Source organism: Chlamydotis macqueenii, chromosome Z (genome assembly GCF_036417535.1).
Source record: "Chlamydotis macqueenii isolate bChlMac1 chromosome Z, bChlMac1.mat, whole genome shotgun sequence".
Lineage (NCBI taxonomy): Eukaryota > Metazoa > Chordata > Aves > Otidiformes > Otididae > Chlamydotis > Chlamydotis macqueenii.
The window spans coordinates 25,700,728-25,712,990 of NC_141593.1; the positions used below are offsets into that span (position 1 = coordinate 25,700,728).

Here is a 12,263-nt window from a genome sequence, read left to right on the forward strand (position 1 = left end):
AGGGACAGGGAGGCAGCCCTTACCGGCCGGGACCTTCCTAGGTGAGGGGATATTTCACCCCCAGCCTCATGGTGAGGTGCCCAGCGCCAGGAGACAACGTATGGCCTAGCTCCATCGTCCCTGCGGGCACCATTCATCTCCAAGGCAGCCCCGGCTCCCTCTGTGTGCCGGGGCCACCGGGCAGGTCCCGCCCTCACGGTGAGCGATGGCGCGGGTCCCACCACAGCCACCGAGGCTGACGACGGAACAGGCACCAGGGCCGCCGCCAGGGTGAACGACGACACGGGTACCATCGCACTACCCGCCATGTCGGGAGGCGACGGCGCGGGGGCCCCAGCAGCCGCCATGGAGGGCGGCACGGGGAGAACGGCGGCGGCTCCAGGCGTAGCAGCGGGAGTGCGTCAGCGGCGAGGGGCGGGGAGGCCGCCGGGGGAGATGATATCAGGCGCCGGGCAGCAGGACCGGGCGAAGCCGGAGGTGAGCTGAGGAGCGCCGTGAAAGCTGACAGGGAGCCCGGCCGCCGCTGCCGCCTCCTCCATTCATCCCCGCGCCGCCGCTGCCGGAGGCCGCCCGCCCGGCCGCCTGAGGTGACGCGCAACGGGGCGCGGGGGGTAACCTGCTCAGGCGTCCCGCTTCTCCGCCCAGCCCGGCCGGGCCTGGCCGGGCGGGTGGGTGGAAGGACTCGGCGGCCGCCTGCGGAGGCCGGGGGAACGGAGGCAGGGCAGGCCCGGCCCGCCGCGCCGGTGGGAGCGGGCGTGCTGCCCAGCGGGAGGCAGGTGGGCGGCCCGGAGCGGCCGCTGCACCCCGGCCCCCGGTCCGCCCCCGCGGCAGGCCCCGGCGCCAGGTGTCTGCCGGCATCCCCGCCGCTACCCCTCCCTGGGGCAGCGCCCGGCCTCGCGGCGCCGGGCTAGCCGGCCTGCACCCCCCTCCCGCCTCAAGCCCACCGCCGTGGGGGCGGCCGGGGCCGCGGGAGGCGGTTCTGTCCGGCGGTGGGGCCGGCCCGGCTCTCCCGCGGCGAGGGGCGGCGGGGCGCGACCGGACCCCACCTCGGCCGGGCCCAGCGCCCCTCGCCTGGCCTGGCCTCCGCGGGGTGCGGGCCGAGGTTTGCGTGATGCCAAGTTCGGTGTGAGTTTTGGCCCAGGCCCGCTGCGCGTTGGCTAGGGCCAGCCAGCCATCTTTTGTGGGGGCTTCTATTGCAGCTTTGCAATTTGCGTGTTACAGCCACATGCCTACATAAAATCTATTATACGCACGTACCATTACACATAGATATGAAAATAATAATTGCAATGCTCCAGCAGATGCCTCCCACAAAAGATGGCTCTGTGTGTGCGTGTGTATCCAAATACATGAGGACACGCAGAGTCACACACGCACACACACACTCTTCTGTTCTCCTGTATGTGATCTGTGAGGTTTTTTTTTTAATTTTTGTTTTGAGGTAGGGTTGATTCTTTGCTCTTCAAACAAGGGGAAGCATCCTGCCTAAGATATCTGTTGACGTAGCATTGCTATCCTGCTTACGGAGTGTTAAATCCGACCCGAGAAAGTAGGTTACTCTGGGAGCTAGAGCAAAAGGTTTTACTAGCATCAATGGAAAACTAAATATACTAGCTCACTGATTTTATAGACATCTTAGTGTCCTGTTTAGGGGAAACTATTAAAAGTGATCTTTAAGCTCTTCTGAGCTGTGGAGTTTTCAATACTAAGAATGAGAAATTTGGAAAACTAGCCTGTGGTGTGGAGACACTGTTCAGCTGATACTTGTTTTTTTGGTGTATGTGCGTGCAGGAGCTGGGGGGGGATTTTTTCTTCTTTCTGCTAAAGTGCAGATACTGGTTTTGTGTTGGGCCAACCCATTGGTCATAGCCTTGTATTTAACCCACCGGTTTTTAAGGGGAATAAGTATTGTTGCAGAGCGATCAGTATAATAAAGTCAGTACTGCCTCACTGGAGGACCTATAAAAGACTGCTGCAGATTCGAGTGATCGTTGTCGCACTTCTCCTTCAAACTCTTCCTATAGGAACAGAGTGCATCTTCTCTCTGTTTCCTTAACCACACTGGCACCTTTCTTGTTTGGTTGACCTCTGCTTGATTTAGATGCTGAAGAACTTCTTGCTTCTTGTCTTAATTGTGGCTGGTAAGAAAACATTCTATTACTTCTTTCACAGAGGGGAAAACATCAGGGCAGAGAGTGATTTATACTATCAATGTTTAAATTCAGGTGTTGAGCACCTCAATTTCAGCACTGTTTTATGACTGAAAAGCCGCTGAGGGCTCTGATATGGTAGAGAGGTGTGTAAGTTGCTTCTCGATTCGCTTTCCCCTAGTCTGATCTTACTTAGCATCTGCTATGTATGAGGAAGCAAATGTTTTGCAGTGCCGTTCTTTACTGTTGTGGAAGATGAGTAATTAAAATGCGATTCTACTGTATTTTTCCGATATACTTTCTCCAGTAATGTGTGATCAAGACACACAGTACCAAGTCTTTTTGGAGTGTTTCATAACTAGCTCCTTTACAAAGAGGCATTACTCTGAGAAATGACTTGGAAAGTACTCTTCATTTCTTCTGTATGTGTATTAAGGTAGATAACATCCCTTCATGCTAATGATTAAAACCAGAGGTTTTGTGTCTTTTTTTTTTTCACCTATTAGTATTGTAAAGATAATATAACTCAGAATTAACTTAAAACTCTCCTTTCTTATCCAAACATCCTATCTGTGCAGGTTGGTTTAAATAATTATAATTGCATACCTATTAGAGTAAAATCTTTGCCAGTGCTAAGGCTGATGCTTATTAATGCTTTTGTTTTCATTTAAAAATGCAAAAAATTGAAATATTTGATACAAAATCACTAAAAGAAGATAATGGAATTTGATGGAATCTTCTACTCTGAGAAACTCACCAGAGTAGAAGAGCCTTTTACTTGCATTCTTAGGTATAATAAGGGTTGGTATCAATATCTCTCTTGTACCAATCAATGAATATCAAGCAGTAGTAATCATTTAAAGGTGTTAGCAATTATGTTTCTAAACTTCAGATACAAATAATAATATTAGAGCTGAAATAATGTATACTTAAGCTTATTTTCACATTGCTATTCCTTAAATATTTATTTATTCAAGTTACTAGCTTCTCATTTCCTCATAGATAGATATCTTCCTCCAGATTCATGAGGTTGTAACCTAGTTATCAAGCTGTATCAGCTATACATTCCAGAAAGCTGTAGTTATCCTTTGATGTGTGAAATGTAAAGTTTGAGGCAGCTGTGCTAGAGGTCCATGCTTTTCTTTGAAACTGCTTTGATCAATGAATGTCTTTTGAGTAATCATTTTGTAAACTTTTTTAAAAACAAAAAACCTTTTTCATACAATAGAAATGTGTTTAAAAAAATAAATCGATTAATCAAAATGCAACAACCCTCATTTCAAACTTTTGCTTCCAGCTGTTACAGTATGGATTAAACAAAGCCTGCTTTAATGGGTTTTCTCTACTGCATTGTTTTAAATATGACTGAAATGGCATGTGCAGTGTCTTGATAGTTTGTCTGTAGCATTCTTGCAGTTTTGTCTGCTATTGCTGGCTTTTTCTTTTTTCTTTTTTGAACAATGGGATGTGACAGCATTTATTTACTTAATCGTTATAAATTTTGTTGTATTCTCCAGTGAGCCTGAGATTTCAAAGACGCTTTTAAATATTTGCCTAAAATAGGTAAAAGTATCCTATCCCAAAAGAGTGATGAGCTTTCAAATCTTCCCTAAAATTAGTGAGAATTGTCAGGACTAACATATCTCTTTCTTTGTTTTCGAAGTTAACTGGAAAACCTACTAGTGTTTTAAATGATACATCTATATGTACTAAATCATTCCTTGAATTGAAAATCTAGGAGGATGCATTTGTCTGAATTGTGTACTGAACTATGGGTTCTACAGGTATTCAAAATAGCATTTTAGATTTTTTTACTTGTTTTTGAGTCTGAGTTGTTCCTCTCTTGGTTCTGTGCTTTGTTTTGTAGTAAAATAATATCTTACAGTTTTATTATTACTGTAGAACAAGGGACCTGTGTATTTGCAGTGCCAGTGTCTCTCCCTTCTGCTTATGGTTAGAAATTGTTTGTGGGCCACCAGGATGAACTGAATTCACCGTTACTTTTTCTTCTAGGCTTCATCAAAACATGTAAGGTGAGGGTGCTTAAATCGGTTTCTTTAATTCTGTGGATCACTGAAGAGGAAGAATAATTAGTGAAGGTGTGGTCTCTGTCAAATCAGTAGCCCCTGAGGCAGTGCTAGAAGGGTACTGCCTGTTCAGAAGTTTGAGCATAGCAGAGGTTGTGAGTCTGCTGGTGCACCAGCCTTTCCCAAACACTGAGTATCAATGAACTTCGAATGGTATGGAATGCTGCATTAACCCTAACTGTCTTTATACTTGTAATACACCGGGTGTAAAAATGTGAAATGTGTTTAAATTGGCAAATGTATTGCTAAAAGACGAACCTTTTATCTAGCTCTTTTGCAAGTAGCAAATCCTGCAAATGGAAAGACTTTCTAGCTTGAATAGCTCTTCTCACCGCTGTTGTAGAATTAGCCAGTAGTAATCATAACTTTGGAGAATTTGAATGGTTTCTGAGTAGATAATGATAAAATAGTTGGAGATGTTAACAGTAACAATGAACATGTTATTACAGTACAGCACATACAACTTTAAATGACTTTAAAATGTTGGAGTATTTTGTTTCTTTTGATACTACAGCATTGAGAGTTTATGTTGTTAGCCTTTACTCTGAAGCTGCAGAAAGGAGTTTTCGGAAGAAGCAGGAGGTAACAGCCTGATCCCTGCAATGGAAGCTTAAAGCTGAACACTAATCTAGGGTTAATATAATGAGTTAGCAGTGCTAACAAGGAAGCAATGTCTATATTTCTAGAGAAGATCAGTTACCGAAGCTGTAAAGGCATTTTTTCAAAAATTAAAGTTCATCTGTACAAGATAGCCTAGGTACTAAGAGATGTAGCTTAGAAGTTTGAATCTTACAAACGTATATTACAGTGAGAAGCAGGGGATATGCAGTATATTCACAGAAGCATGTAACTTCTTGGAAGGATGTCAGGATGGTTGATGATGGAGATAAGGACAGGATGATACCAGGGAGGAGGTTGTGTGTGAATTCCTTTCTGCTATTAGAGACATTCTTCCTAACATTCTCAGACATGGAACTTCAGTCCTGTGGTAACATGTTTACTGACAGCTAGTGAATTCATGTTAATGAATGTTTTTCATAATGCAGCTGTGATAGGTTGAACTAAAACAGTGGTGGCTATACCTGGACAATTGTAGGAAACAAAAATGAACCATTTGCCAGTAAGAGGCTGCTGAAAGCAAAGGCAAATGCAGAGCTGCTAAGGAATGTGCTCTGTCTGCTAAGGAGTTTGCTATATATTGGTTCTGATGGCAGTAGGTGTGGACGGTGGGGAGAAGTAATTAATTTTGGGAAATATGGTGTTCTTTGAGCTGCTGCTCATTTCTGTAGTCCTGTTGGAAAGATTAGAGAAGAGGTTTGTAAGTCAGTTGATGTCTGAACAGATTCTTGAGGGTTCTGAGCAATAAAATACTCTTTTAATGTTTTATTCTTCCTTTATTCTGAGAACAGGACTTGTACATAAACAAGAAATACCAGACCTTGCTACTTATTTTTTTTTTCTTGTAGCTGGAACAGCCTACAAGATATGAGTCTTTCCTAGCTTCTTAGCCATATTGATGCCAGGTTTGAATCTGTGCATCTTGAATGCTTATTTCAAGAGGATCAGAACTCAGAGGATGCAGTTTACTTCTAGTTTTATAGTTTTAGTTCACATGTGCCATTTTTCCATCCTTCTGGAGATGGGATGAGAAAGACAAACATTCACTGCTGAGTCCAGCTGTGAGTTAGATTGGAGTAGTCTTTCTGTGTGGCCTTTGTAAAGGTGAGGAAGTATTGGTGCTGTTTTGCATGGACATATGGAAATGCTTGCACTTACCACTGTATTTGTGAGAAAGGTGCCTGTCGCCTGGGATGGTAGCTTGAAATGCCACTTCACAAAATGACTGGGCTCAGACTTAGACTGAAAAATTACTCCCTCATTATGTGTACAGCCCAAGTATGCTGTCTGAAAGTGCTGATTACTTGCTTTGAACATTGTTCTTAGTATCTGCAGTATTGTCTTCTCACTTTCACCATACCTTTCCCTTGAGAAACAAAGTACTTCCTAATTATCTGTGTCACTATCTGTTCTGGTCTTCGCACCCTGTTTTGGTCAGTCCACAAACTGCATTGTTTGTGGAGTTCATAATTTTGTTGTACATTGTCAAGCCTTCAGCTGTGTGCATCTGAAAGAATTAGCTACTGTAGAACACTGAGCACAAATAGCGGATGAAATTCAGAATTTGCTTGTATTAAACACCATTATTTTTAACTGTCTGTGATCTTCTGAGGGTAACTGGAGGAATGGTTGGAGATAGCTGCCAAGGCCAACCGCATCCTGGGCTACATCAAAAGAAGCATGGGCCGCAGGTTGAGGGAAGTGATTCTCCCCCTCTACTCAGCTCTTGTGAGACCCCACCTGGAGTACTGCATCCAGCTCTGGAGCCTTAGACCTAAGAAGGACATGGACTTGTTGGAGTCCAGAGGAGAGCCATGAAGATGACTAGAGGGCTGGAGCACCTCTCCTGTGAGGACAGGCTGAGAGAGCTGGGATTGTTCAACCTGGAGAAGAGAAGGCTCTGGGGAGACCTTATAGCAGCGTTCCAGTACCTGAAGGGGCCTTAAGGAAAGATGGGGAGAAACTCTTTAGCAGTTGTGATAGAACAAGGGATAATGGTTTAAACTAAAAGAGGGTAGATTTAGACTAGACATCAGGAAGAAATTTTTTACTATGAGAGTGGTGAAGCACTAGAACAAGTTGCCTGAAGAGGCGGTGGATGCCCCATCCCTGGAGATGTTCAAGGTCAGGCTGGACTGGACTGTGAGTAACCTGATCTGGTTGAAGATGTCCCTGCTCCTTACAGTGGAGGTTGGACTAGATGGCCTTTAAAGGTCCCTTCCAACCCAAATGATTCTGTGATTCCCTTTCTGGAAAAAATGCAGTTCTTAATCCACAGTAAGTTTTAAATTCTTACTCCTCCAAATATCTTATTGTAGTACTGATTTCCAGATCTGATCCTCAAGCTATTGTAAATGGGCTGTATTGCCATATGGTCAGACTCTGAAACGTCTCAATTCTGTGTGTTTGCTGGTCTGCAAGAAAGTTTTAGTGTTGACTGACAGGGATCTGTTCTTGCAGTCTTGTTTATTTGCTTTCTGTGCTTCATTTCTGTGACTTACTCCTGCGAAGACATAATATTAATTTCTATCCCCCTTCTTGCTTTTTCATTTGTGTCACCCACAAAATCAAGGCAATTGCTTCTTTCTCAGTTGTAGGTCTCCTGTTGCAAATGACTTTAAAACCAAAACAAAACCACCTAGAGATAATTTTTAAAAGGCAAAAAGAGGTTGAAAACTACTTAGCCTTTGAATTTCCTACAGCTGCTCTTCTGAAAGCTGTGACATCCACAGACTTCATATGGCACGGTTGTAGCTCACACAGGTGTTCTAGTAACTCCTTGTGTATGGAGGGTATGATTGCAAAGCTAAATGACCTGCTACTTGCTGTTAGTAACCATGGTCACCATCACATTTGAATTTGCATATGGAATAATCTTGAAGCAGCTGTAAAGAGAATTGCTGTTATTTGACTGAGAGCAGTAGCCCATTAGACTGTGCTAACATCTATCTGCAATTGGCTGACCTAATCTGCACAGCTTTGAAGTCTGCCCCAGTTGTGGGAACAGGCAGGAGGACAGCACGACCAAGCATTTTAAAAGTAGGTGCAAATGCATACATAGGGTTACTGCAGCACCAATTTTACTGGAGCACTGTGGATGTTAGGTTAGCTGCATTAGACTTGATAATCTACCATCTATCTGACCGGATTCAGTGGGTTTTTTGTAAGTATGGTCAAGAGAAGAGCTTTCTTATTGTTCTCATCTCTGAAATCACTAGGTGTATTTATGAGGTGGCCCTTCCCAACTGGAGCGATAAAATTATGAAGGTTTGAAAGCTAAAGAAGTTGCCAAAGAACATGGGCATCAAGTGGGAGTAGGAGATGGTCTTCTGATAGCAAGTGGCAAATAAAGTTGCAGAAAATCAGAGAAGAGGCATATTTTATTGCCTTGTTGGAGATGCCTGGAGAAGTAGGAGGCGAAGATGGAGATGGAGTGGGGCAAGAGCACTGTGGCAGGATGCGTCCCAGATGTCCAGTTAGCCACCTGAGGAGGGGTGCTGAGTGGGGGCTACAAATGTTGAGCTATAGGAAAGCCTTGAAGTTCTTTCAGCAGATACTGTGGGGTATAAAGTGCAAGAGCAAATTGGAGGGAGCTGAGGGTGGAGTTGGAAAGCAGCAAAAGAGCAGCTTTAAATTGCTGAAGCACGGAAGGGAGAAAGAGCTGTGACCAGAGAAGAAAGGTGGGTCAATTAAGGGTATCTGTATGGAGTTTGATGTTATTTTAAGACACTAAGCAAGTTTGTCTTGTGTGGAGAAGGAGAGAAAGAGGAATGCGGGAGATCAGAAAGGAGAGTGAGTGCTAAGCACAGGAGAGATCAGATACATGTCAGAGAGGTTGATCTGGGAAGTAATAACCCCACTTAGTCCTATCTTTCTGTCTTTTAGATGTTTGTTGTCTTCAAACACAACTGGAATGGTTTTCATTTTGTGTATGTGTATATTCACCTCAAACCTGAGAAGCTGAAAGGGAAAGCATGAAACTTTTATTTAAGAAAAAAAAAATTATATGTATTAGTTGTGGCTATTTTGAGTAGTCTAAACCACAGAATTTTAATTTAGTAAATCTCCGGCACACTTTTCTCATAGGAAACAGTTGTGCATATTAATTTCCCAAAACAATCTACTGAAGAAAGTGCTCTTCAAGAAACCGGAGGATAATCTCATTGAAATGTGAGACTGTGTAGAAAAATGTAAACAACACATTAGTAGTTTGTATAGCTAAGAACTTAGCTTATTAAATAGGCTACCTAATCAAATCCCTAATGTTAATCACTTGAGCAAAATGCCTGTGGTGTTGCACAGGTGCTTAATTGGGCGTATGCTTAAGAACCTTACCTACCTGAGGTGGGTTTGAGAGTGAAGTTGTGTAATATATCCTCCTAATACTACTTTGTCACCTCAATTTTGATACCTGGTAAGTTTTCTGTCCTATTTTCATTAAAGCCATATAATTTTGTAGTTGTTAGCAGAGTTCATGTTTTCTGCAAACCTAACCACCAGCTGATTAAAAGTACTCTTTAATGTTGTTGCTTATACTTTAATTAAGAGTATCTAGTTTTATGTTAGTACATTTTGGTCGCAGTTTAGTCTTTTAGAACTACCAAATGTTACTTTTTTTATTACATGTTAGAACATCCTGGATATATTTAACTGTAGAATGAACTTTACATACTTTTTTTAAGATTGTATTTTGTTTTAATGAAATTAATATATATTTTTTCAATATTTAATTATGAAATAATATAATGTGCAAATACTTTTTCTTTCTTAATGTGGAGGACTCTTTCTTTATCCTTCCTTGTTCATGTTGCATTCAACATGAGACTGTTCGAACCAAATCACCTAGACCGTTTGATCATAGTTCTGTGTTACACCAGAAAATTGAAGTTAAATTGTGATGGCTAATGAATGAACGGAAAGGATTGATTATTTTTGTTTGTTTATTTGCATTCAGAACAACAGCTTTGATTTGCGTCTCTGATAGGAGACCAGAGCTGTATAAGCTGCTTCAGGCAGATTATGGATAATGTGGGTGGCATGTTAATCCGGAGCTCTTTGTCGGTGTTGACAACAATTTATAGACCATTGTCCTGTCTTTCCTTACGAACTTTCTGTTTGGGATTTTATAGGGGATGAGTAGATGTTGTTTGGGGTTTTATGTTCCTTTTTTTTAAAAACAACCAACCAACCAACAAAAGCCTCAAACCCCAAGCAACTTATTTTTCATTTTAGGGGAAAAAAACCCAACCCTAATCCAGAGCAAATTTATCTGAGTTGGCAAGAACTTGTGTTTAAGATTGGTGTGTCTATATTAACTAAAAAAGTGAGCAAAAGGCACATTGCAGGAAATTGTATTTGTATAACTTAGTGCTATGGTGCAGATAATGGTCTGAAGACCACTTATGAATATTCAAAACCAAGCTTTTTTTTAATTAAAAACCCAAGAAATCTTACCTTTATGTTATTTGAGTGAGGAGGGTTTGAGTTGTCTGTTCAATGTGGCAGATTGAATAGTGTATTATTGTTGCTTCTTCAAGCCTGTATGGTTTTTAAGAAATCCTAATATATACTTTGGTGTTTAAAAAATAACTTTCTTTTCCTAATATGTGTGCCTTTTCCCACAGTCAACATACATTACATTACAAATTAAAATTAATAGAATTTTAAAAGAGATGGGGCTATTTATAACACATAAAAGCTTTGTTACAGTAGTGGTCTAAATTGTTAATTATGGGACAAGCTTTATGTATTTCAAACTACAAGACTCATAATAAACCAGATAGGTGCTCTCTATACATACTTAAATGATTAATTATCTTGGCATATGTTATTTTTAGATTAGAAAAGGATGAACAACTTTTTTATTTATTAAAATTTTTCGGACTGTATTTGGATAGAAACAAGAAAAAACATTTATAAACAGCCTCTCCCAATTTGAGGTACTTGATGTTGAATAAAGAAGAAAGAAAATCAATGAAAATGTTTTGTGTATGTGACAGCTGGTGGTCTAAGCAAAGAAACATTTAGGTAATTTGTCTGTTAATAGAATTAGTGTTAGTAGAACTTAACCATTTTAGAAGTGGCAGATACGATGCTTTTTTTTTTTTTTGTAGCTGAAGCAAGAAGGCTAAATATTACTTTTAAAAAAGAAATTATTTTTCTCCCAGCTTTTGTGTACTTTCACAGCTTTCACCAAACCAGCAACTGGACATTACAAGGTGGGAAAACAGCGTAACGGCATGGAAATGATATTCCTGCTGCTCTGATTGAGAAGACAATTGCTGTTTTGATGCATCATCACATCAGATTCTGGAGTGTGGCTTAGGACTTCTGCAGTCCTGGCTTGGTTTTCTCTGGAACATCAGCAGCTAGTGTATATATGGAGATATATATTTAGTTTGTTATTTATGTATCTTCTCATGATGCTACTCCAGGTGTATCTTATCACTAGTCTGGAAAATCATGGTAGGATTATATTTTTAAGACAGAACTTAGTTCAAGGTGCCTGGTGATTCGTAAGAAATGCATGGCTGTCCTTGAGGAGTTCTGTGATAGAGTACTTCAGTACTTGGTTGAATAGATTAAAGCTTAGGTCAGGCACTATTGCAGTTTGCTTTTTGTCTGGGTAGACAGACAAAAACCGGACTGAACCTGATGTGTGTCCTGTGGGCTGGGGCTGGAGTAGTTGTCCTAGTTTAACAGAAAAGTTCTGCAGGTCATAGCTTGAGCACCCAGTGTTCTCTAGACTTCTTTTTTTTTTTTTTTTTTTAAACCCACAATCCTAATTAAATCATAATTATTTATTGTTAAATACAAATTTAATTCTGAAGATTGTTCACTTGCTATGTAGCTGTTGATTTAGTTTTGCACATATTACACCTGGCATGTTTATCTATCCCAGTTATTTTATATTCAAAAGCCCTTGGTGGATTGTTTGTTATTTTATTTTTATTTTTATTTTTTTAAAGCAAAATTAGCTGTGCAGTTAAGTTGCAACGTGTCAGTAATGGTCTATTTCCAGTACTTGTCAAGTTTTGATACAATTTGTGTTTAAGTACCTCATTATCTCAGTAAAGTATTTCTCATACTGGTCTCTCAGAGGTAATGGTGGTTCGCATTTTCTAGATGAGGAGTTCAGGCAGATCAAGTAACACATCACTGCTCACATGAAGTCTGTGCAAGAGCTGAAAATTCATCGCAATTCCTCTAAATCCTTGGCTAGCAGCCTAACCACTTAGACTTCAGTTCCCTCAAGATAAAGGCACCTAAAACCACTTTTAAGCTGTATTTAAGCCCTCTGACATGCTCTAAGAAACAATATAGCTTTTTGCGTCTTCTCTTTCTGCTTTCATGGCGTTCAGTATTGAGGGTCTGCAAGGGGATCAACAGATCTCTTGGTTCCTGTTGA

General features: G+C 41.4%; 1 protein-coding gene across 2 annotated transcripts in view; it reads left to right on the plus strand.

Moving 5' to 3' along the window:
- Nucleotides 1-339: 339 nt before the first annotated feature.
- The window catches only part of FAM169A (family with sequence similarity 169 member A), a 34,936-nt gene continuing 23,012 nt past the window's right edge, over nucleotides 340-12,263 (plus strand). The window contains exon 1 of one of the 2 annotated variants that reach the window (XM_086771081.1): nucleotides 340-477. In XM_086771081.1, the coding sequence (XP_086627207.1) occupies nucleotides 346-477 (132 nt within the window). In that variant the 5' untranslated portion in view covers nucleotides 340-345. Of the gene's footprint in view, nucleotides 478-500; nucleotides 588-12,263 lie in introns of those variants that run through there. The other variant, XM_086771080.1, reaches the window with a different exon arrangement.